This window comes from Penicillium canariense (assembly GCF_028826845.1).
Source record: "Penicillium canariense strain IBT 26290 chromosome Unknown utg000001l_segment0_segment0, whole genome shotgun sequence".
Taxonomy (NCBI): domain Eukaryota; kingdom Fungi; phylum Ascomycota; class Eurotiomycetes; order Eurotiales; family Aspergillaceae; genus Penicillium; species Penicillium canariense.
The window spans coordinates 7,222,679-7,246,750 of record NW_026622728.1 but is presented as its reverse complement, the minus strand read 5'-3'; the positions used below and the strand labels follow the sequence as shown (position 1 = coordinate 7,246,750).

Genomic DNA, 24,072 nt, shown 5'->3' with positions numbered 1-24,072 from the left:
AGTCCAGATCGCGAGCAGGGGATTTTAGGTGGGGGCGTCGAAGAAAAAGTGGGGGCTTTGTAATTGGATCACCACAACGGAAAGTGAAAGTCGGGAGCTTCCGAGGGGCAGCCCGCAAACAACAATTGTGAACTTCTTAGGCCGTGAATGGCCGAAAGAAAGCGCATGATTGGCGATGTACCCGAAAATACCCCTAGTGTGCCATAGGTCACCCAAATGTCGCTAGACCCTACAGGTAACAATGTGATTACTGGGCTTGCTGGCGTGCTTGAAGCACTAGGCATCAAACCCTCGAGCTCGCGATGAATGAGTCATTGTATTCGTCCTATATGCCAATATGGCTATCTAGGAATGAGATTATCTTGTCGCGGCTTGTGCTGTGTGAGATCCTCATAATAATATGCTGATCAGGGCGCACCAGAAGCCCTCCACGGTGTATCTCAGACGCAAACCAGGGCTGATCCACAACATCAAAGTCTATACCGAGGCGCCACACATTTAGTTGGATGTTGATAGTTTGGAAGCGCGTCTGGACCTTCGAAGTACGCGGGTTCTCCCGGCTCTCTTGTTCGCCGAGAATTAAAGTGAAGGCGTTTGGATTGCATAAATCCAGTGTGCTCCACTGACAGCGGTTGACTTGAACTGCAGTGAGCTCTGTCACATACGAGACATCTATTGGCTTTTGGCGGAGTTTTGATGCCCCTTGTCGGTTGGAACCCGTAAACGAGATCCAGGCATGAGGCACCCGAGCTCCTCGGGAGAACTGGACGGTAATATGAGGCATGAGGAGGCGCTTTGACTGAGCCGTAAATATACCCAATGTGAAGTTCGAGCTAGCTCCCAAAGAATATGTCGTTATTAGCTTGGAAGTCTCCAAGGATCGGGGCCTCGCCCTCAGCTTACATTGTCGAAATGTTCTTTCTGTCCCTCTATCTCTTGATCAACTTTCTGTCGCTGCTTGGGATTCTTCAAGGCTTCTGTTAGGTTCTGGCGAGCTTGTGTGATATCTTCCACCCCTTCGGTGTTTAGACTCTGCACTAAAGCGAGGATTTGCTTTCCATTCTTGACGCTCTGTTTTGAGTAAACATCCGCAATACTTCGGCGTTCCGATGTGTAAGTTGAAAGAATTGACGGGCCCGCCGCGTTCTGGTGGACCAAGGCAACCTTGTAAGCCAGATTGTGGACATCTGCGAGGCCACAGTTCAGCCCAAGCCCACCAGTCGGAGGGAATGAATGAGCTGCATCTCCAGCGCTAGATCACAGAAACCGTTAGCGCTCGAGCGTAGGTATAAGGCGAAAGTACCATATGAACACACAGGAAGACATTTCCTTTCTGGAAGGTGGTTGCGATTTGTCGCCGGAATATCCATGGCCGAAAGCTCAAGATGTCGAATGGTACATCCTGACCAATGGCAGTGCGTATTATCGCCCGGCACATCTCCTCAGTCCACCACTCCAGAGGCCGCTTCGAGATATCCATCTGGCTGATATGCACTTGGGTACCACTCAGGTCATAGCCAATAATCACACCCACTGCAAGGGGATCCATAATCCAAAAGAGCATACCAACGCGCTCGCCAACCACTGGTCGCAGATTGGCGTTGAAGTGTATCGTCATCATGACTTGATTTGAGGCCTCGCCCTCCGAAGGAATATTCAAAATTTCGCGCACTTTACTCTTATGCCCATCGCAGGCTATAAGGTGCCGAGCGATAATGTCATGGAAGTTTCCACTCCGAGCTTCTTTGACGGTTGCGACGACCTCATTCTCACCCTGAATGGTCATTGGTCCAATAAGCCATGGTTATTTATGATGCAAAGTAACCATCTTGCCAAAGGAGAAGTAGGGGAATGTACCTGTCGCACGGCGTGAATACTGAATCCCTTTCTGAGGATCATGTTCGAATCTTGCTCCACAAGCTTTGTAAACTCCTCTTCAAGCACTGGTTGTGGGATATTGTGGATCATCGTCATATATTTATTAGTCTCCGTCAATCAAGCATTCAGGTGCCGAAGGGCGGGATACCTCTGGCGTATCATCCAATAGAGCTGGATCTATGCGCTCATAGGGGAGTCTTCCAACTACTTCACCGGACAGATTGGTCATGAAATTTGACCCAGTACCCATCAGCCCGGCTGGTGCCCAAGCTGTGAATTCGCTTCTCTCCAAGCCCATATTGTCGCAGGATCTCCAAAGATCGCGGGTTAATAACATGGGCTTTTGGTGCTCCCAGACGCTCCGTGTAGCGTTCTACAATTAAAGACCTAACTGCAAAATCCGGATCAGTTCGTAGTCATCCAGGCATTTGTTCGGTCGTGAAATGGGGATTGATCGAGATTGCTGCGGAAGCTAGATACCACCAAGCCGAGACAGCAGGAGCGCCTGCAAAAGGCCGACTGGGCCCCCACCCACAATGAGGACAGGTACAGATCCAGGGATAGCCCCATCTGTCGCCGACTGATTCACTGTGCCGGAGTCGCCCATTATCGTGGTCTTGCGGAACGAAGCTTGTACTGCTGCAACTAAACACGCGCCAGCGATCGTGGTCTCACCCGCACACCGAATCACCAGAAGTCAAGCGAATAGCAGAATGATTTGAAGGAGGTATGAGATGCTCTTATATACTGGCATGTGGAGATTAACGTGCGTGTTCGCTGCCGGGGTTGAGCGGGGTTTTAGGGAAGTTTATTGGAGCCAGTAGGAAGCGAGAAACCTGGTACATTTCACTACATTAGCTTGGCGTTCTGAGCAGCGACACGATTGACAGCGCAATTTAACAACCACCCATAACAACACTCACCTGGAAGCTGACCGTCGACACGTGGATACCATAGATGGGGAGAAGTGCAATTCGAAAGAGGCAAGTATTAGGCTCGCCGAAGAGTAGAGTGATTGCGACTCGGATTTTCTGGAAGTCAACAATGCGGGGGTGGTTCGGTTGGAACAACTTTCTGATTCCCAGGCACCGAAGACTCCTGGAAGGACGATTCGGAGCCGAACTCGATTGTCAAGTCCACTTCCACTTCAATCCAGATCGGATTGCATTAACAGATTCTATGACCTAGTGCTGGAGATGCAAATGTATCAGAGCCTGGATACTGCGCAGAGACTGCTTACAAGCCACTCGGCTGCCATTGTGTACTTTGAACTACAGTGGGAAGGGCACATTGACACAGTAGTAGTATTGCATATGAAAGATTGTCATTAGGTAGTGGTAATTATGTTGCCATCAAAAGCATTCCTCATATGAACGCAGGTAATATCGTTCATGCACATAATGGTCGAGCAAATGGATCCGGCATCCTTGTCTCGACGCACCGTGTCTATCCTCCCATATTTAATCTACAGAGCAAGGGCCAGACCCAGAACACCGGCAGCCCCAGCAAGGCTCAGAGCGATACCACCCGTGGCGGCGGGGGCACCAGCAGTGGAGGTAGAAGTTCCAGAGCCAGAAGCCGAGCTCGAGGTGGAGGCGCTGCCAGAAGCCGACGTGGTCTTGGTAGCGGTGGAGGTCAAGGTTAAGGGAGTAGAACTCGAGGTGCCACTGGTAGAGAGAGGAGTAGACGAGGCACCCGAGCTGCTAGCACCCGAGCTGGAGCCGGAGCTGGGGGTCACAGTGGGCAAGGTACCGAAGTAACTGGACAGCACCGAGACCTCGGCCTCGACCTCGGAGGTGGCCCACGACTTCACACTATCGGGGAGGCTGTTGTACCAGGCCGGGTAGGTGCTGTGGAGGAGGTCGTCGATCACCGATGACTGGAAGGCAGAGTTTGTCTCAATGGCCTCATACCAGGTGGTGGGAACGGCAGTCTCAATGACCGACAGGATACTGGGGGGGATCGACTCGGTCTCAAGAGGAAGGAGGATATCATCGTAGAAGTCGCCGCTGCTGGCATCGGTCTCAGAAGCCGGGGCAGTGAGGGCTGCAGTGGCGAACAGGAGAGTAGCAAGCGCCTTGTACTGCATGTTGAAGTTGTTTCTTAGAAGCTTTAAGAGATCTTTGGTAGGAGAAACGAGTAGGCCCAAAGAAAGAGTATGAGCAGGTGGGATTCTCAGAGGGAGATGAGTAGGACGGCCACGTACGGTGGCAAGAAGGCTTATATACGCCTCAAAGCCTTACCAGGAAGGCTGCCTAAATTTAGCGACTCACCCTGAGGCTCATCGCCTGTTGTTCCTTGCTCTCCCCAGGGTCGGGTGGATCCCCAAGCTCAGCCTGATGGGTTCTTCTCCTGCTCAGTCCGCTTGGCATCCTGCCATCCAATCGCCGCCCATCCGCCCCCACACGCTAGCGCTTGAAGAGGAAAAGCGACTTGAAGCCTGGCCATTCGTCATGGCGTGCTGAGCGCTTCTGCGCCCAACACGTCTGCTTGCTGGAAACGAGGCTGAGACCCTCCACCCCAAGACCCCCAGCGATCCAAAGGTTCCTGACAACGTGCTGAAAACACCTGGGGCTAGACTCAGAATCCTACCTCCTGCCTCTTTGTTCGGTGAAATCGGATACAGCTTTTGAGACAAATTCCGATCTCTGAAGACGGTCGACCGAAGGACGCGTCTTGTCTTTCGCCACTCTCTTGCCATCCTTCGATTTCATGGTCCCCGACCTGGCATTACGCACGCATGCACGTCGGGGCTCCCACGCCATTGGACTTCGAGCCTGCAGCTTACCCATGACATAACTCTCCGGGATGTCGATCTGAAGATGCCCCATCTTTTCCCTGCTGCCGTTGCCAACATGCCTTCCAAACTTCCTGGGGCGATGGCCCTGACGTCTTGTTTGGGCGGCTTGATTTGCTGGCATCTTCGTCTCTGCTTTTACAGACAAACAATACAACTGAGTTTGGTCAGATGGCTGGCAATGCTTGCGTCGCCCTGTCAGTGACTGGCCCAATAATAGCATGGTGGCTCCGCAGCCCGGCTCCAAGCTACCGCTGTGTTAAAACACTGCCCCGCGCGATTGTGTACTACCTCTCCGTACTTGATTTCCTATGCTACGTCTTGGCTTTCCATTGCCGTTTTGGTGCGCAGGCACTCGCGGCTTTTGCTCGCTGAGCAGACTGGAGCACGCCCCTGAGCGCTCTGATCTGATCAGTGAGCATTATGTAAGCTCGCTGAGCAAGTCTGATCCACTCACTGATGCGCCCAGATTTAGAGTCGTGAATGGCTAGTGAACATCAGCCTCGACAGCCGATGATGATAAGCCCAACACGAGCATAGTATTATTCCTGGAAATCGAGGAGAGAGAGACCGATAAAATGTCCCAATGATCAAACCTGAGCAAGGCACAGAACTTGCATTCAATTCCAACTTCTGCTCCGGGCTTACTATTTCTCAAGGAAACTCGCACCGTATCACACACAAATATGCCCACTGGGAATGATGATATTGACCCAGCCTGGCCGCCTGGCACTATTCGAATTGAGGGCGAGAGAGGAATCCTGTTGAGCTCTCACCTGCAGCAGGGCTTTTGACTGACAAGATGTCACGGCAGATATCTCTCCCTCAACCGAGGGAGCGGAGGTTATATTTGAACCAAAACCATCTAGTGATACAAATGATCCGTTGGTGAGTATAGCGGTTGGGTATTGCTTATCTATATCCACAAGGGCTGAGATTGTGTTCTGCTTAGAACTGGCCACATTGGAGGAAATATGTGAACTTCGGGTTCGCTGTGAGTCCTCCTCTTTAGTATGATCTTGCGATAGAACGCTGAATAGCTTAGAATTGATGTTGCAACTGTGACATGGAGCCCAGTGAATGCTGAACTGGGCTTCAGCTTCGCTTTGCTGAACGATAGTTACGCTGCCGGGTGTGGCGCTGTGCATCGGCGCTGTGATTTTGTTCCCTTCGCTCTCAAGTTCGGACGACGACCAATTTACATTCTCAGCACAGCCGTGTAGTGTGGCATTAGCATCTGGTCTTCCAGGATGCAAACTGTGGCAGATCTGATGCTGGTAAACATATTAAGCTGCATCGTCGGTGCCCTAGCGGAAATTCCGGTTCAAATGACCGTGGCGGATGTGTTCTTCGTGCACGAGAGTGGACTCATGAACACAATATACTACTAGGTCACGACAGTCGGAGTTACGCTGGCACCACTGGCTGGTGGATACATTACCCTTTCCAAGGTTGGTGTTGGGTGTGGTGGTGGATGGCCATTTTGTTTGGAGCTGGACTGGTCGCCTTTATCTTCCTCTACGAGGAGACCATGTTCTGTGTGCCATCTATCGAGGTGGTTCCTGTTACCGATAAGCTGACACCATAGACGACAGTCAGCAAACTGGATACAGAGGAGCTCAGATCAAAGGAAGGGCAAGATGAGCGGAAGAGACAGCGCCTACGAGTTGAACCTGTGCAAGTTGATTATTCGATTCCAAGGAAATCCTGCTGTAAGAAGTTGGCACACCGATTCTCCGATGTCTCTCAATCAGTTGGCGAAGCACAGCTATCAGCCGTTCTTAATCATGTTTAGCATTCCTGCGGTCTTCTTTATGGCCTTGGAATATGGCTTCATGACTGCCTGCACGACGGTGCCGGTGACCACACACTCCTCGGTCATGACCTTGCCCCCTTACAATTCCGGCTCAGCCCAAATTGGATTAATGGGACTTCCGCCATTCATTGGGACTAGCCTGGGGACTATCATATGTAGTCCATTGAGTGATTCGATTGCTCTTCAGCTTCCGAAGAGAAACGGTAGGGTTTTTGAGCCTGAGATGTGCCTCTGGCTCTGCTCAGTGTTCCTCCCTCTGGTTCCAGCAGGCCTATTCATGTTTGGAATTGGTTTATATAACGGTTCTCATTGGCTTCTGCCCGCGTTTGGACTTGGCATCAATGCTTTTGGTGTTGTCCCAGCGAGCAGTGCTGCGCTTATTTATCTCACCGATGCATATACAGATGTAAGCCGCAGTTGAGCATTTTATCAGGAGATCTAGCGAGTTCATCTCGATCATTAACAGTGTTCTGCAGATAATCGCGGACTCAGTCGTCGGGGTTACATTTATTCGCAATCTGATTTCTACAATCTTTGTTTTTGCCCTGTCAGCATGGGTTGCTCGTGTTGGGCTGACTTGGTTTTACGTGACCTTCGGCTTGATTGTCATGCTGATCATGCTTGGCAACATCATTTTCATTTACTTTGGCAAGGCCTTCAGAGTTCGTGTTGCCGGCAGGTATCGCTATTTCAGTGCGCAGAAATGGGGCGCAGATACGCTGAGAAACCAACACCTCGTTAATAGTAGCTGATGGTCGATTTAGCAATGAATGAATTAAAATGAATTAAAAATGAATACAGTCTATTACAAACCACAGTAGTGAGCAGAGCTAGTCATCTCATGGGAGTCGATCGTAGCCGAGCTGATATGGTGATGATGATGATGATACTCTATTAACCTGGTGCAGCCTAAGTAGTGCTATATAGCTATGCAGACACTTCCTCCGGCGGAGCAAGAGCATTCCGAACGCTAGCCCATATGCATGAAATAGAAGATATAAAATAAAAAGGCGGTTTGCCAGATTAAATCCCCCAAAACCTATATAATAGTAGTAACCAAACGCCTATTGTGTGTCCCGCGGCCCTTAGATCTCCCGTAGTCTGGCCGCCTATCTCTCCTATATCTCTCCCCCCTGCTATCCCACCCGGGCAATCTCATCCTCCTAATTCGTTCTCGATTAATCGAGGTTCAGTGTCGGTCTCTGATATTTTCTACTAGTTATCGATGTAGCGATATAGTCTCCCACGACCTCTCTATAGCTATAGGCCTTGGTTTTGTAGTTCCTTATACCTATTGTCTTCACCGCTTGTGCCCCTGCTACGTCATTCCGACGATTCGTTGTCTTCGCTTTCTGAGGGCTCCGGCTTAACGTGCCGGAACTATCCTAGAAGGCCTATTTGTACTATAAATTTAACCACGTAGCGGGTGGCCTGCGAGTCTGATATGATCGCATCGTAGTCGGTTATATTGAGATCCGTCCGTGTCCGGATCTTCTCCAACATAGTCTCTCTCCGATCAGCGTACAACGGGCACTGTAGCAAGATGTGTCTCGGCATTCGAGACCCTTCACCACAGTAGCACTCATATGATTCGACTGCGTTGACCTTGAACGAGAAATGGTTCAGTGCAATGCGCATGGAGCGCATTTGAACCACAATGGAGGCGCACGGCTTCGAGAGGGACTCGAACAGCTATAGCACCTTCTTCCTGTCAAAATATGTAAGATTGAACTCCCAAGAAGAACACTATCTGTGTATGCGCCAGATTACTCTTCAGCCTAAGAGCGCGCGCCAGGCTGAATCGGCCACGATGGCGCCAGCGTGGTGGTTGGTGGCCGTGGTTGGAAGCTCCAAGGGCAGATGGGGGCCGACCGAATTTCCACAGTATACGCGGCAGAGATTCATGCAACTGATATGGCCCTCACATTGGTACGGAATAGGTTGCTCGAGGGGTGCTGGGAGCAGAGAGTCTCGCCCGGTGGGATGGTGGTCTTTACTGATAGCCAGGCGGCGCTCCGAGCCCTCTACCACGCACCCATGCTTTCTGGCCAGATTTATCAGCAGGATGCCAGTGTATTGGCCGTTTGGTTGGTTCACAAAGGGGTCAAACCCGAGTTCAGATGGATACCTGCGCATGAGCAGGTGGATGACGTGGCTAAACGTGCCGCGCTGCGTTCGGACCTGGCGGGTGTGGATGACCGGCACACTATTAAACTCCTTGGTAAATTAAGGTTATGGATCTAAAACTCCTTGGTGGATTAAGGTTACGGAATTTGCCGGTCAAATGTCACATGGCGCCTATCGACCGCCGCACTTGTGGTCCATGAACTAGCTGGAACTCAACAACCTCCACACTTCTCTGCATCCCCCAACTATTCCTCTATCAAGCTTACAGTGTCTCTTACCTCACACGTTATCCAGCTTCATCAATACGTACCCCTCCCTCGCTTTCATCATGCCTACCTGGTTCCGGAAGGGCATCGAACGTGGCACTATCATCACCCTCGACCAGCCCGGTCGTTCGCGATGGCAGATCCTGGAGAAGCTAAATGAGAATGATTTTCAGCTCTGGGAAGCTGAATATAACCGGGGTGAGCGCTTTTCCCTCGGTGTCACTAAACTTCGGTGTCGCGACCTGAGGGACCACAAGGAGGCCTTTATGCGAATCTATCTCCAAGTCCCTTATCGTGGTACTGAGATGGATGATGCGGACACGAGAGCTAAACAGGCTACGACACTTCAACCTCGAGAGCTACTCGCCTATGAAGATCTTACTTGGCACGACCTAGGTTTTACTCCGAAGCTCTTGGGATCTAAAACCTCAACACAGGATAAGTGGGGGCCAGTCCCAGGAGGGTACGCGGTCTACCTGGTGTGGGAGAAGGTGCCAGGGGTACGTCTCGGTACCAAAGATGGGTCCAACGTGTTCTGGGCTTTGGATCATGCTGAAAGAGAAGAAATCCGGCTACAGTTTGTGAAGAACTTCCAGTAAGTTGCTATACTATCTCGCTGTCTATCTTTTGTAACTAACATCGATACTAGCGCACTGGAGGCAATTGGATATCAAAACGATACCCCTGCGCTTAGTAGCCTGGTCTGGGATAAGGATTCGAAAACCCTGTACGTCGAAGCGTATACTTATACCAACTGGTACTGACAATCCACAGTTACTTTATCGGATTTCGCCATCGCAACAAGGCCGCGGGCCCACCCCGAGGCATCGTTCCCGACGAGAAATGGATCGCATATTATGAGCTCGCCAAGCCGAACTCGGATGCATGGCTCAAAGAGGGATGGAACCAGGATACTACTGAATGGAAATGGTAGTCCGGGCAAGCGTCACAGAAGCGAGGCACCATCCATGATAAGAACATCCAGGCCATGGAGATTCTCCGGACCCTAGAAGGCTTGCCAGGACAGACAACGGTTGCCATTTGCTTGTTTGGTAGTCTTTATAACAGACTTGCCCTGGCCCTGATCAATATTTCTTTCATTCTCTTCCGGTTAGTCCGGAGATTGCCAATATCATGTTTCCTCAGAATTCCTGTTTCCTTTGCGTGCAGTCTGACCTAGCGCACATGGGGCTCTTCAACAATTTCATATCCCCATAATAACGCTCTTCAATCAAAATTCATAGACCCGATGTAGCTTTCTTAATAGAGGTGCTATGCGGGGGTTTACTATCTTGCTTAGCCAGCAGCAGACGCAGAGAGAAGACGGTGTAAACTCGATCACATCTCCCATAGAATGATCTCATCACGCTCCCAACGTCGCCAACCCCCAGTGGTCGTTGCAAACCCACAACAAATCATCATCAGAACCAGCGCAGACGACTAGTTCCTGCCGTTAGATACTGCAAACACCGCCGGATCGCCTTCCTTCCTACCTCCGATCGCTCTGGATCTCAATGCACCCATTCCCTAGAGTCGTCACCCTCGATCCACCGAGGCCCTGCATTACCAGGCTGTCTGTGCTACGCTGCATCACTGCCCGCTCCCACAGTCCCTGAATCATCAGGTCTCGTATTCTCGAGATGCCCCGCAACATTCCAACACCCTCAAACACTATACAAAACCTAGCGTCGGCTATGGCCGCTTGTTACCTTCTGCAACGCCTGCTGGCATGCGATGTTGGCTGCCTCATGTACGCGGCGTTTAACTGCCGCGGCCAGAATAGTGTTGTCTAAAATATACATGGATGCATGGACACCATCAGCCTGCCGCAAGCGCCTCTCTATAAAAAGTAGGTTTTGCCCGATAAAATGTGAGTGTATTGGGTGGATACTCATATTGCTCTATAACGAAGAGTGCCTTTCATTCTCTATTTGAATTTAAATTAGTGTGACAGACCTATCAAGCTGACCTCACCTCATTGGTTAAAGCGAATCTTAAATCCATTCACTGCTGGGAACATAATAAATATTCAGAAATGGCGATTCACTAGAGACAATATCTCAGTTGCTTCCTAATCTGGAAAGTACGTGTCCAGAAGACATAAGAGCTGCTCGTCTCACTTTGAATAATGCTGCTCGCATACCTTCTCTCCTCACACCTTCTCTCCTCACACCTTCTCTCCTCACACCTTCTCTCCACACACCTTCTCTCCACACACCTTTTCGTCACGAATATGGCGAACACAGCAACATTGATAGCACGGGAGGCTCTGAAAGAAGCCTTGCCCGATCTAAAGATCACCACCAAGAAAACCACCAGTTCGGCCCTTCATCCAATCGATTTTGTTGGAAACCTACAGCTGTGGCCTAACTTCAGGGCTGAGGTTCTCCAAACTTTCAATACACAGACCTGGAGCGCGACAATCATCAAAACCAAGGTCGCAGGGCCAGCTGCCCTTGGCTCGATCTCTGAAGAGCATATGGGTGTTTCTTGCGAGGCATCTCTGCAAGGAAGGCTAGGCGAACGCGTCGGTCAGGTTTTGAGCGCCGTGTTGAAAGCCCAGTGGTATGATCTTATGTTTTGCAGCTTTAGAGGCGCCGAGCTACCTTATGAGGGCTACCACAAAATCCCCGACTTCGCCGCTATAAACCAAGCTGGTACAGTGAAGATTGTTGGAGAGGCGAAAGTACCATGGGTGACAACGCATTCGCCCAGCCGTGCACTTGATATGTTTATGCGCGGTCGAGAAGAACAATTTCGCCACTTGCTAGGTAAGTTCATCCCTTAGAATATTCGTTTATATGCTAAACTATATATAGGCCAAATCTCTCTTTACATGCGCGAGACACAACTCAAGTATGGATTTCTTTCCTCGTACAATGAAACAATCGTGCTCCGAAAGACGGTTGTTGGCAGGCATTGGGTGCTGGAGTACTCCCCAGTAATCTACCACAGTGACGAAGGTAATACAATGAGAGGAACAGTGTCCACTCTCCAGAGTCTCTATCACATCGCACTTTTATGCCAAGGGGGTTGGGATTTCGGGTCAAATACAGGCACTCGGAACCAGAAGTGGACTACAAACCGGCAATGAGTGGCTCAAGAAGATGATGTCCGGAAAATGGGTCTTCTACTATGCGATTCAAATCATCTGTGATCTAAACAGCAATAATACTTTTCGTGGAGTTTCATATTTCTGAATTTCAGACATTTCGATTCCTTAGCCAGAAGGTCTCTCAGCGGGATGAGAACCGTTTATTTTTCGAATGTGCTCGAGATGCCGGCACGAAGTCGACGCTCCCAAAGCTCTATTTCTCTCTCTCATCCAAATATTCTCTATTCTTAGTTAACCAAACTTTGCTAACGGTGATAATGTTTACTTTGTCGTGGGCCATCTAAGTCAAAATAACACAAATGGAGTGTGTAACTGGTTACTAAATGTCTTCTCATGCCGGTAAGCCTTGTGGATAGCGACTTTTCTTGAAAGGGAAGTTTGAAGCAACAGCCAATGAAGTGCCAAAAGTGGAGTCAAGCTTATCATCCACAATATGCGGAAAAATGGCTCTATGATAACCAGGGAGGCCGGGGTAATAAGACTTACTAGACATATCAAATCCGTAGTTGGCCGTTGAACACGGTAGTTGTCATCTCGGCTCAACAGTTGTAGACACTTGCTACATACAATCAATCGCCATCTTTCAACAAGCATCGACACCAATAAATTACAGCGCCAGTCGGCCACAGGATCAGCTACTTCACACTCGGAGAGGATTTTCTGGAAGAACAGCAGTGATATGCCAGCAAAGGTAGAGAACTCAGGTTTGCAGATAAACAAATTAAATGAATAAAACAACCCAAATCCGCCACCTCCGCTGAAAGTCGAAATAGGCAGCCACGGGTATCTATCTCTGAGCAGTCGCTCTTTCGTCAATTCCCCCATGCTCGTTTATTTGAATGGCAGCGAAGTGCCCACTTTTCTCGCGGACTCAACGCAATGCGACCAATTGCGTCAGATTGCACCGCCAAGAAATATGCAACATCGGCTATCAGTTTCTGGCCAATCAACGTGAGGCACTTCAGCCAGCATGTGCCAAAGCGTAGGCCGGACTGCCGTCGATCTGATTCCTTGGCTTGTGACTCACGAGCTCGGTTATCATCTAGAATACTAGCATTTCTCCAGAACGTGAGTTCGCTTCGCCCAAAGCCACGCGCCCTCTCAGCTCTCCACTTCCGCAAAGGGAAACTCCTGGAGACTCGGGTCTTGAATCTGCTCCGATTAACCCATGTTTTCCATTAAATAGCTTCTCAAATCACCAAACTAACCGTTAATCTCGTCAAGTCTCTATCATGACGTCCGTCTTTCAAAATGGTCGCATCTTTGTGCCCTCGTCGTCCTCAGCTAATGGTGACAATGAGTTCGCCGAGGGAATGATCATCACCAAGGATCGCATTTCTTATATTGGCTCTCTCCACGATACCCAAATACCTGCAGATGCGAATGTCGTCGATCTACAGAATCGGGTCGTGCTTCCGGGCTTCATTGATGCCCATGTTCACATTTTGCACTATGGCCAGTCTCTGCAGAAAGTCAATCTCATTGAATGCACATCTCTCGGGCAGATTCGAGCAACAATAAAAGCCTACGCTGAGGCTAACCCGTCTGTCCCGCAGATCTTCTGTCGAGGATGGATCCAATCTTCCACCGAAGGAATTGCACTTGCAAATATGCTTGACGATCTCGATCCGCGACCGATTTTCATCGACTCGTTCGACTTGCATTCAATGTGGTGCAACACTGCTGCTCTTGATGCAATGAAGGCCCATACCGCCCCCGATCTACCCGGTGGCTGTATTCACCGCGATGAGAACGGAAAGGCTTCTGGGCTCTTGGATGAGTCGGCCTTGATGAATCTCGCTTGGCCATATGTGGAGAGCCTCTACTCAAAAGAGGACAAACTGCTTGCTCTAGACACGGCCGTCAGGTCCTACACCGCCGCTGGCTATACCGGTATCGTAGATATGGCTATGGATGAGGGCACCTGGGAGATTTTGAACGAGTATCGCCGCGATAAGCCAATCCCATTCCACATTGCGGCTTACTGGCTCGTGCCGTACGCAAATGATCAAAAAGCCAATTTCCGCTACGTTGACCGCGCGATCGAATTAAGACGCCAGTTCCAGGAGCCTGATTTCTGCATCGTAGGAATCAAGCTCATCTGTGATGGAGTTGTTGATGGATGCACTGCCGCTCTGCTCCAGCCGTACACTGGGAAGTCCGATCCGGTTGAACCAATCTGGCCGGAGAATCAGCTTCACGATGTTGTCCAGCGTGCCGATTCAGCTGAGCTACAGTGTGCGATCCATGCGATCGGTGACCGCGCCGTTCACCAAGTTATCAATGTCCTCTCACAAGTTGGAACTCCCGGTCGGAGGCACAGAATTGAGCATCTGGAATTGACGACTTCCGAGGACGCCAAACGGCTGGGTCAACTAGGAATTACCGCCTCGATCCAACCCGTTCACTCCGATCCAGCGCTGTTCAAAGCATGGCCCGGTCTTGTCGGCCCCGACCGCTGCAAGCGAGCCTTTGCATACAAGGAGTTCCTAGACGGGGGCGCTCCTCTTGCGATTGGAACTGATGCGCCAACTGCGCGTCACTTCCCATTTCCCAATCTCTACAATGCGAGTACCCGGCGGTCGGCACTCGAGCCTGAGACCACCGACACGCTCAACCCTCATTTCAGCCTCAGCCTGGTTGAAGCTGCGACTGCTGCAACTACTGGCGCAGCATATGCACGCTTTGCGGACTCCTGGACTGGAACTTTGAAGCAAGGGCTGAATGCCGATTTTTTGGTGGTCGACATGCAGTGGACACCAGAAACACTCCTTGAGGCAAAGGTGTGCCAGACCTGGTATCGAGGAACGAAAGTATATGACTCAAATTCAGCTACATAAGCCTGACTGGGAGGCCATTTGAGAAAGAGCTAAAATTTAATTGCATCATACCGATCTAAAAGAATCGGAAACCGGAGATGATTAGTGACATTAGTGAAATAAAATGAATGAAATGTCCACATTTAATGTTTCAACGTACTATCATCAACGATTCTGCGATATGCGACGCCCATTCGGGAAATGGCAAATAAGGTTAAGGGCTGAGTCGTCATTGTGACATCACCAGTAGACTCGCCGCAGTACATACTCAGCGCAATTATTCACATATTTCAGTATACAAGATTATTTCAAAGAATTTGCAAAATATTTCAAATGAAATTCATTCGATTCTCGATGGGACAAAGGACATCCCAGTTTAGGAAGAAAGTCTACTCCTCTGGCTTGCGAGGCTCGCACTGAGTAGCATGGTCGGTGTAGTTCACCCTAAAAAATGGATCTTTATCTTTTTTTGATCGGTCAGTCGGCTCAGAAAAATAGCGGAATAAATCTTTGGATCAAGAAGGGCGTCGGCCACATACTCTTAGTCGGATCGTTCGGTTCAGAAGTATGATCGATGAGTTTGTGGAGGTCTTCCAGGGCGTGTTCATGAGCAAGTTCAGCGCACATCGCTTGTGGGGAGCTATGAGTGTGGATATTAGAGTAACTCATATGAGGTTTGTGATTTTCATCAACGCACGGTGCGACATTCCTGTCAATAATCATGTTCAGATCATTGAGCTTGTGAGTCTGGCCACTTGACTGTTCATCATTTCCAAGCGAGCTTCGGCTCTGCATGGAGTTGGGAACCAGCGGATTGTTGTCGATAGTTGAGACCATATTTACTTTATGGTATCCAGCTTAAATTGCGGGATCGGGTTGGTGGGGGAAGGGGAGGCGGGGTGCGAAGAATCGAGATTATTGAAATATTCTGACAGGTAGTTCATAAAAATGAGTGGAAAATAGAGTGGAATGAAAGAAAGAGGGCTTCAGTCCCTCATTTTACGAAAGTGCGGGGAGATTCGCCGGCACTTCCAGACGTGGCAAATCTATGATCTAAAGACTATTTTTGTGCCACTTATCATAGATTAGTCACTATCTTTATTCTTCTTGCATAGAACTGCATAATCTATCCATCCCTGTCTGCTCTTTCCAGCGCTATATATTCACAATACGTTAGCATATGGTGATCAACAGGCATCAGAAAGCTTTTTCACGATGGCATCTTAATACTTTACTGAACTTAGCCAATCCGTCTTTTTGCATCTTTCTGAGGGTCTATAACTTGTCTCAACGGACATGTCAAAGGGTTATAGAGTACGTAAATAAAACAACTTAGAGACCTCTAGGTAGTGACCAGACACTTAGAGAGAAAGGATACTCTCAAACTGACTGTCGACGATGTTAGGCCTAATCTGATAGATGCAAGGCTTTTCTCCAGTGCACTCATTTGCAGCTCTTTCTATGTAAAGAAGTCAGAATAGAGGGGCACAAGATGAGAAATCCACCACCAAGAAACGAACCACACCTTACATACTTCTGCGAAAGTTGCTAAAATCTGGGTATACATCCGATTTTTTCGGGCCACTCGACCCACATGCAAGGAGGGTCTCGTATCAACTAGGTATTTCTCGTATTCCAGCTTCTCATTCTCGTCCGATGATTCAAAATCAGGAGACCTAAATAAATAAATCCAAATTTTATATTTGACACTCATCATTGAGTAAAGGTGGAAGGAAGCTTTAGTCACCAGAACCATTGTTCCAGGAGGCTGTTGGCAGCATGACCCGTTCATGAAACCTGAGGCTGAAGCCCTAAATCCCTTGCCAAGATCCAACGACTGATTAGGTTTCTTTTCACGAGTGCTACAGCAGTTACCTTAAGATCCGTCATCAATGATCACCAATGTAAATACGAGCCTTGGCAGCTAGCACACCTGGAATTATTATCTCAAATAGCAAAGGATTTACTATTAGGAGCCGATGCGGAGCATCCAAATTTAAGTTCCCGATATTTGACTAACCTTCTTTGAACTGGAATGTTACAGTGGCTTCGCTGGCTGATGATAATAGGCTGCCAAATACGGGATAAGTGCAGATCAGCTTCAAAATACTCCATTCAGGTGATTTCTATTAAGAGTAACCCAAATGCCAAGATTCAGCCAACGATGCCAAGGCCTCCTCTCCCGTACGCCTTGCAATGTGGACGCAAGCCACCCCAGTCCATAGTCAGGCACCAAAACAGTATAGACATTGGAATCAAGCCCCTGTTCTAATTCCCCGGTAACTTGACGTGAGTGACTAACATATGTGGCATGACTAACACTCCCCCGCAGCTCAACTCTTTCCGGGCAAAATATTGGAATTTTGCGATTCAAGAAGTGTTCTCCTAAAAACAAAACGACCACCTCGTTCCATTTTTTCTCGGCTCAGCTGGGCTCCACAGTCTATAGCCGTGTTTACAAAATAAGTGATTTTGCCATTCAAGTGGTATTTCCCTCGGAAATGGATACGAGATGTGGATTCTTCCTTGCATTTTTCGTTCTTGGAACATTGTATTAACTCTAGATTGGTTATTCTGAAGTTTCAAGGGGTCGTATCCAAGGCTGGCTGGCAAACTCTCGGCTTGCATTGGAATATAAAATTATACCCAAGCAGGTGGGGAATGTGACATAAATACCCCCTTCTTCCCACAGATCTGTGCTAAGTTCAACAACAGTCTTCCATCCCAATTCACAATCCAAATCCAGATCTACTTCTTTCAATAGAACGCACCTATCTCCATTCTCAAAATGAAGTACTTCACCGCCGTTGCTGTTGCCGTTCTTGGGTATGTGTCCAGCAGCTCCCCCACCTTGACATGACATACTAAATTGATTATTTTCAGTCTTGCTGCTCAGCGTTAGTCCCAATACTACGTCCGAAGTCTCACAAATCTAATAAACACAGAAACCATGGCCCTCGAATCTGCCGAGCCTGTGCAGCGAGCCGCTCCAGTTGAGAAGCGGGATGTTGGCTGCTATCAGCAGGGAACCTCCAGCAAGCCCGCCATGTGCTACACTCCTGGCTGTCCGTCCGGCACCCGCAGTGTCTTCTGGGACTTTGGTTGCCCTAGCAGCAGCTGGAAGTGCTGCATCTAGATGCCAACCCAGTCATCACAATCAGGCGGACCCTTCTTTGAATGGTCTTACCCGTGTGCCTGAATTTCCGCTAGTCTATTCAAGACGGATTTTGATGTTCTGTTTCATGTTGAGCTCATGCATGTGACTGTTGCAACCCACGTTCATTAAATTGTACTCAAATACTTGAATTCACTAAGCTTAGTCTTCCATCTTCAGCCAAGAGAATCCTAGACCGACCACTACTCAACATAGCTTAGGCAGGTGATCGAGGACCCTGAGTCTGCCTCACCCCGTTTCTCTAGGCGGCGAGTCTCCAGTCCTCTTTTCCCGCTACTAGAAAGAGTTGCAGGCGGACGCCCTTCGGCATTATGCTGCACTATTGACCCACTTGCATAACCATAAGAGAAAAGTGAAACTCTGATTATTGGGTGCCCTGTCGTCGAGGGGGACGTAATCAAGTTATCAGTCTGCATATTGACTATAGTAGTAAGCCTGGCATCAAATTCAGATATTAGGAGTTAAATACTGGGCACAAATACATGCGAGACTTCCGATGGTGAAATCGTCTCGCACTGCTTGTAAGCCACCGGATGGAAGTGGACCATGAAACGAGTAAAAATACCCGCTTGACTAGGACAAGGTAGGCCAGTAGCGCTGCAATCTGGACAATATCTACGTCCTCCGGGGTCTCGCGTGGAGTGAAAGTAGAAGAAGTTCATGAGCGAAGGTAAACAGCCGGAGGCTGAAGAATCTTCCCTACTTGAGCAGGTCGGAGAAGAAAGATGGCTAACAATATGCGTCATCATTGTGTAACCGCCCGTCGGTCCCTAACGTGGGTAATAAGAGGGTCTGTCACCGAAGTTCTGGCAGTCCCTAAACTCTACATTCCGCTTTTCTACGGTGGTAGATGCTTCTTTTATCTAGAAACAGTGAGAAAGCGATATCGTAACCTTTCCCTTTTTCAAGCACGATCAATGTAGCTAAAAAGGTTCTCTTTGTTTGAGATATATTTTTGCGTCCTTTGCAGGTTTCCGCTCAAGGCTAGGTACCTTATCACGAGCTCTATCTAACCAACACCATAGCCAATGAATTCAATAGTGCATTAGTTACTTAGTGTCTATTCTTTAAATGGAAACAACCATGATGTTAGTTATCTACCTCCATATATTCCATCTTCCGAAAAGGCCTACAGTAGCATGCTCGTTCATTAAGTTTTCGGCAGTACCTGGCAATTCCCAGCCAACACTACAGTGGCGGTGAAAATCGCATGAAAAAGGGTCACTGTGCCTAGAGGAATGGAACTGGATCTAGAAAAGTACCCTTTAGCCTGTCTGCCGGATTTAGACGAAGCGATTCATGACTTACAGGCAAATTGTTGAGGCTGCACCGTGCGCATGAAGCATTGAAGGGTGCTAGGTCTGCGATCCGAGAGTGCGAAATGCGGAGTAGCGGGGTGCAGCACGAAATATCTTTGCAAATCAATACTTCTAACAATAATGTAGATGATCGGCTAGTGACAGTCCAGTGACGAACCAGGTTTTGTAGCGATGAGCCTTTTTCCAGGGCCCATCCGCGCTAGTCCCAAAATGGTTATTATCTGGAGAGGCGCGGCGGGTGTGGATTCGAAAACCGAGGATCCAAGTTGGCCGATGGGGATCACGGTTGTTGCGAGGATATGAACGGGGAAAATTTTTTCAAGCCTCGTGCTTTTTATTTAAACTGGCTTTTCGCATGGTTTTGGCTGGCGAGGTGATATTCGGAACTGATATTCGTTCTTTTGGCGGATATCTATACACAGCCGAGAGATCATTGGCTCACACGAATGGAGCAGTGAGGTCATTTCCTGATTCTCCGAATCGGTAAACTGTGGCGGCCAAGGAAAGGTCTGGTTATCAGATTGTGAAGTGACTGCGACACTCTCCACGAGAAGAGATGGTATTCGCACGTGGCGATGTCGCTGGCCACGATGATCAAGCCATCGGTATGGATCGGTATCACTCTGCTCTGTCGACTGGAGGATCTCTAACTCTCGTCTTCTAGACCATAATGCCCCGGGAAGCAACATCGAGATAGTGTCCTGGAATGGACCGCGAGATCCCGCGAACCCATACAACTGGTCACTCCGTCAAAAATGGACGTTGACGCTTCTTGCTGCGTTCGCAACGTTCATTACCATGATGAATGGCACGATCATCACAGTGGCACATGATGCCATCAACGAGGAGTTCGGCATCTCTGACGCCCATTTCCCACACTCGTACTGGCCGGTGACATCCTGGGCTGTGGGCGGCGCCTGCTTTTCCCTCCTTATCTTGCCTCTCATGGAGGAGTTTGGTGTGAGATGGGTGTTTCTGTTCACATATGTGGGCTTCATCTGCTTTGTGATCCCTCAAGCACTCGCACAGAACTTTGCCACCTTGGTGGTGACTCGGTTCTTCGCCGGTGGCTGTGTCTCGATCCTAGCGAATACCGCTGCCACTGTGATCGGGAATGTCTGGGATACGGCCAAGGCACGAAATATTCCAGTGAGTCTGTACATCGTTACATACCTGGCGGGAGCTAGCATTGGCCCTGTCATCGGTGCACTCATCTTCCAATCTCTCTCCTGGAGATGGATCAGCTACCTTCAGCTGATTTGGCTCGGCGCCTTCTTCCCCTTGTATGTTTTCCTCTTCCAAGAGTGCCGTGGTATTGCTATTCTGGGGCAACGGGCGAAGGATCTGCGGAGGGAGGGCAAGCTGGCATATACACAGCATGAAATCGACAGCGAGGGGACGTCGATGTTAATGATCGTGGCTCGCAGCGCCACACGGCCACTCGTTCTGTTCTTCACCGAGTCAGTGGTCTTCGTCTCATTCATGTGGTCCGCCTTCACGGTGGGAACCTTGTATCTTTTCACCCAATCAGTCGAGCAAGTGTTCGTCGGCCTCTATGACTGGACTCCATCACAGGCCGGATATATCCAGGCCGCCATTGTCGTTGGCGAGATCTTGGGTTGGGTCGGAACCCTATTCTCGGGGAAGATCTACTTCGACTCAGCTGCTCGGAACACCGAGGTCCCTGGCACCCCCATTCCCGAGGCAAGACTGTACCTCGCTATCGTCGGTGGCGTGCTCGGGATTTCGGGCGGCATGTTCACCTATGCGTGGACCTCGTATTCGAATTTCCCATGGATCGCACCAGCGGTTGGTCTTGCGATGGTGGGGGCAGGCAGTGTGATCGTCGTGACCGGTATCTCTGACTATGTCGTTGATGCCTATGCCAAGTATGCGGCGAGCGCAATCGGCATCATCGTCACCGGAGAGAACACCTTCTCTGCATTTTTGCCACTGGCGGCGATGAGCATGTACTCCACACTTGGGTTTCAGTGGGCGAGTACTCTCCTTGCGTTTATCTCACTAGCCCTATCTGTTTTGCCCGTGCTCTTTGTCGTCTATGGAAGGCAGATTCGAGAACGGAGTCCGTTCATGAAAGAAGCAATGCTGGAAAAGAGGAGGAAAAGCATCGACTCCGCCGTCTAGTCTGTACGGAGTACCTATTGTTGCCTGCCCTGTACATAGACCGCAACCTGAAATGCTGAACAAACTACGATACGAGTGGAACGGCATCGGATCCGTTGAGTACTCAACGGATACTGGTCAGGTTTCTTGGGCGTCCGGTCCCACCTCCCGCTTCTTTTGCCCACATCTGAATCTAATAGATTGCAAACGCTTTCGATATGGAGTAGGACGAGCCGACGAGGGTTACCGAGCGTTGGAAGAGTGGGGCCTCCCCGAAAACCAGGTCGATTGAGGCTCCCCAAAAGAATTCGAGTTCGGTTGCGGGTGGATACTGGGGGCATGTTGTTGCATCAGAAGCCGTGTCTGAAAGTGAGCACCTGCAGAAGCAATACGCGGGCGAAACCTTGATGCATTCCACGAATGGAACATGACTCGTGCTTCAGTTCAGTACAATGCTATGGTCGGCATCGTTGACCTGAATCCGCAAAGAGGGGCAAGAAACCGGTGGAACACCCGATCATGATGATTATACTTTTCGCTAGGGAAGAAGCAGCATAAAAACAAGGACTAAGTCGGGGATTTTCCAGAATGTGGCATAGAACGGGCTCGCCTCCGCTAGCCCCAACTGGTGGGTCGACACTACTGAACATCACTAGTCCCTGCACTGCTCCGTCTACACGCTGCTGTCGCTGTTCGTGGCTGTAGAAACAAGAAATAACGTGAACGTTTGCGAGGTTGTTAACCGACGATAGTTGGAATGTACTACCCTGTTGTTGATCCAGCTAGGCGATCGTACCCTTTCCAACACGGAAAACCGTCGGCCTGCGAAACTTTGAAGTGCCGCGGCAGATCAAACTTCCGCCGTCCATGTGGTGGACGTGTAGTCAAAGATAATCCCGCAATTAGGGGGGTTTAATACAGTGCATATTGCAGTTTGACTGGCTAGGCTATGGCATGCCACGTAGTCAATTCAGGTTTTCCCTTGTGGTATGCTGCAGCATCGTGATGTTGCTCAGCTACGGGATTTGATACGGAGACATCCAGGCCCCACGGCCTCTGAGGCTACAGTAGAATGCTACGCCTTCTAGATCGTTTCAGGAGGGACGATCAAACCGACACGCCTCACCATGTGCCCTGTGCGGTCATCCACCCGAGTAATCCGGGCTCGTTCAGGGGGAAAGTCAGAACCCGCAGTTGAAACCTCGACAAGGGTCTCTCGTTGAGCCGGCCCGGGCTAACGCAACCCCTCTCCAAGCCCCCCCCCCCCCCCCCCCCCCCCCCCCTCTTTCTTGATTGGGCAGAGGCGTGCAATTAGCTAACTAGTCGGTGCTCCTGGAGAGCGAGGGTAAGACATTTCTTGGCTAGACGTCCCCTCGCCCTACCGAGGACAGAACCGCGAAGAGGCTGGTCGGACTTTGCCCGCATGTTCGAGGATGAAACCCGAGACATAATATACGACCGGCAACTTTAAACGAGTGTTTTACGGCATCAAGATCCGGTTTGTGCATGGTAGATCACCTCAGAGATACCAAGATCAGAGATACCAAGACCTCCGCAAGACCCAATGCCGGGGAGCGGTCGGTCGCAGGATTTCCCTTTGGAGGGCTCCTTTGGGACCACTTTGATATGGGTAATCCGGGCTTGCCCGCAAAAGTTTCCCCCGACAGCCTTGCCGGGCCGCGTGTGTTCGGGACTCTTGGCACGTATGACTACTCGATGCCAACTTGTGTCCATCCAAGGATGGGCGGGTGCCAAGCTTTTGATTTTGATTTGTTTTCAGCCTCCCAACCTCGGGCAGGTGGCCGGACCTGGACGGACTGGATGGTCTGGACGGTCGGCAGGTGGTCTGGAATTCGCTGAGCTTCAAATATGACATCAACGTGGATCAGGTACCCGTGGTAGGCCCATGGGTAGCCTGTGGCGAAATGGATATGAGCAGAGGATTCGACGAGTCAGAGGGGGGCTGGAAATTAGCACCGAAGCCCTACTGCATGCACTCCAGACGGTAGTGTCGCGGAGTCAGGTACAGTTCTCACCGGGTTTCTCGGGCCCATTGAGTATACGAGGCTTACGGGGGAACAAAGGCGTATAGTAGGTGGGCCATTGATGCCACGGGAGAGCCACAGGCAGGGGCGTAGACCAAAACCGGAACGGCGGAGGGAGGAGTCGGTGGACCATGCCATTTCATTTGATCAACGTCTTGACATTTGACATTCACGAGTCGGCCGACTCAATCCCCTGTGGACTCGTCCATTTTGATGTGTCATGCGCCGAGCCAGGACCACGATGCAGTCAGGCGAGCCAGAAAGCAATTAGCTCAAGCCACAGCCGTTTAGTCGTGGAGAGGTCGGAGAAATAGCAAAAATAGGGAGATAGGGAGATAGGGAGAGAGGAGGGAGAACAGGATAGCATGCCGGGAGTCTCAGCCGCTGAAGACTAGGAGCTCTTTAGCGTGGTGCGCACTCGAGGGAGGAGTGGGACGGGACAATCCGTTTCACTGGCTGCATGTAAGCGCCCACCGACTCTGAAACAACCCGAGGGCGGGTGCTTCAGGTCTCCAGTCAGGTCCCAGCGCCAGTTTGACCTGCGAGCGAGGCCTTGGCATGGACGGAGGGGGAAGCCACTGGTGGGCTCCG

General features: G+C 50.0%; 12 protein-coding genes across 12 annotated transcripts; 8 read left to right on the top strand and 4 right to left on the bottom strand.

Annotated features, from left to right (window-relative positions):
- Positions 1 to 325: 325 nt before the first annotated feature.
- N7482_002499 (Monooxygenase FAD-binding) lies at positions 326 to 1,968 on the bottom strand (the record flags this gene model as incomplete). The annotated part of the gene is made up of 4 exons (XM_056684624.1): positions 326 to 799; positions 904 to 1,252; positions 1,317 to 1,774; positions 1,858 to 1,968. The coding sequence occupies 4 exons, from the start codon at positions 1,966 to 1,968 to the stop codon at positions 326 to 328; spliced, it is 1,392 nt and encodes a 463-aa protein (XP_056548230.1).
- Positions 1,969 to 2,087: 119 nt separating this feature from the next.
- On the bottom strand, positions 2,088 to 2,485 carry N7482_002498 (uncharacterized protein; the record flags this gene model as incomplete). Its single annotated transcript, XM_056684623.1, has 2 exons — positions 2,088 to 2,269; positions 2,359 to 2,485. 2 exons carry the CDS (start codon positions 2,483 to 2,485, stop codon positions 2,088 to 2,090), a joined length of 309 nt encoding a protein of 102 aa, XP_056548229.1.
- Positions 2,486 to 3,343: 858 nt separating this feature from the next.
- N7482_002497 (uncharacterized protein) lies at positions 3,344 to 3,967 on the bottom strand (the record flags this gene model as incomplete). Its single annotated transcript, XM_056684622.1, has 1 exon — positions 3,344 to 3,967. The coding sequence occupies one exon, from the start codon at positions 3,965 to 3,967 to the stop codon at positions 3,344 to 3,346; it is 624 nt and encodes a 207-aa protein (XP_056548228.1).
- Positions 3,968 to 5,361: 1,394 nt separating this feature from the next.
- N7482_002496 (uncharacterized protein) lies at positions 5,362 to 5,898 on the top strand (the record flags this gene model as incomplete). Its single annotated transcript, XM_056684621.1, has 3 exons — positions 5,362 to 5,438; positions 5,605 to 5,669; positions 5,753 to 5,898. 3 exons carry the CDS (start codon positions 5,362 to 5,364, stop codon positions 5,896 to 5,898), a joined length of 288 nt encoding a protein of 95 aa, XP_056548227.1.
- Positions 5,899 to 5,925: 27 nt separating this feature from the next.
- On the top strand, positions 5,926 to 6,263 carry N7482_002495 (Major facilitator superfamily domain general substrate transporter; the record flags this gene model as incomplete). Its single annotated transcript, XM_056684620.1, has 2 exons — positions 5,926 to 6,037; positions 6,067 to 6,263. The coding sequence occupies 2 exons, from the start codon at positions 5,926 to 5,928 to the stop codon at positions 6,261 to 6,263; spliced, it is 309 nt and encodes a 102-aa protein (XP_056548226.1).
- Positions 6,264 to 6,315: 52 nt separating this feature from the next.
- N7482_002494 (Major facilitator superfamily domain general substrate transporter) lies at positions 6,316 to 7,243 on the top strand (the record flags this gene model as incomplete). Its single annotated transcript, XM_056684619.1, is given in 2 exon segments — positions 6,316 to 6,897; positions 6,914 to 7,243. The coding sequence occupies 2 exon segments, from the start codon at positions 6,316 to 6,318 to the stop codon at positions 7,241 to 7,243; spliced, it is 912 nt and encodes a 303-aa protein (XP_056548225.1).
- A 1,580-nt stretch (positions 7,244 to 8,823) lies between these two features.
- On the top strand, positions 8,824 to 9,818 carry N7482_002493 (uncharacterized protein; the record flags this gene model as incomplete). Its single annotated transcript, XM_056684618.1, has 3 exons — positions 8,824 to 9,479; positions 9,534 to 9,611; positions 9,659 to 9,818. 3 exons carry the CDS (start codon positions 8,824 to 8,826, stop codon positions 9,816 to 9,818), a joined length of 894 nt encoding a protein of 297 aa, XP_056548224.1.
- A 1,194-nt stretch (positions 9,819 to 11,012) lies between these two features.
- Positions 11,013 to 11,978, top strand: N7482_002492 (uncharacterized protein; the record flags this gene model as incomplete). Its single annotated transcript, XM_056684617.1, has 2 exons — positions 11,013 to 11,655; positions 11,704 to 11,978. The coding sequence occupies 2 exons, from the start codon at positions 11,013 to 11,015 to the stop codon at positions 11,976 to 11,978; spliced, it is 918 nt and encodes a 305-aa protein (XP_056548223.1).
- A 1,253-nt stretch (positions 11,979 to 13,231) lies between these two features.
- Positions 13,232 to 14,839, top strand: N7482_002491 (amidohydrolase; the record flags this gene model as incomplete). The annotated part of the gene is made up of 1 exon (XM_056684616.1): positions 13,232 to 14,839. One exon carries the CDS (start codon positions 13,232 to 13,234, stop codon positions 14,837 to 14,839), a length of 1,608 nt encoding a protein of 535 aa, XP_056548222.1.
- A 368-nt stretch (positions 14,840 to 15,207) lies between these two features.
- N7482_002490 (uncharacterized protein) lies at positions 15,208 to 15,655 on the bottom strand (the record flags this gene model as incomplete). The annotated part of the gene is made up of 3 exons (XM_056684615.1): positions 15,208 to 15,281; positions 15,358 to 15,458; positions 15,516 to 15,655. 3 exons carry the CDS (start codon positions 15,653 to 15,655, stop codon positions 15,208 to 15,210), a joined length of 315 nt encoding a protein of 104 aa, XP_056548221.1.
- A 1,951-nt stretch (positions 15,656 to 17,606) lies between these two features.
- Positions 17,607 to 17,954, top strand: N7482_002489 (uncharacterized protein; the record flags this gene model as incomplete). Its single annotated transcript, XM_056684614.1, has 3 exons — positions 17,607 to 17,644; positions 17,702 to 17,715; positions 17,764 to 17,954. 3 exons carry the CDS (start codon positions 17,607 to 17,609, stop codon positions 17,952 to 17,954), a joined length of 243 nt encoding a protein of 80 aa, XP_056548220.1.
- Positions 17,955 to 19,868: 1,914 nt separating this feature from the next.
- N7482_002488 (uncharacterized protein) lies at positions 19,869 to 21,457 on the top strand (the record flags this gene model as incomplete). The annotated part of the gene is made up of 2 exons (XM_056684613.1): positions 19,869 to 19,917; positions 19,977 to 21,457. 2 exons carry the CDS (start codon positions 19,869 to 19,871, stop codon positions 21,455 to 21,457), a joined length of 1,530 nt encoding a protein of 509 aa, XP_056548219.1.
- Positions 21,458 to 24,072: the final 2,615 nt, after the last annotated feature.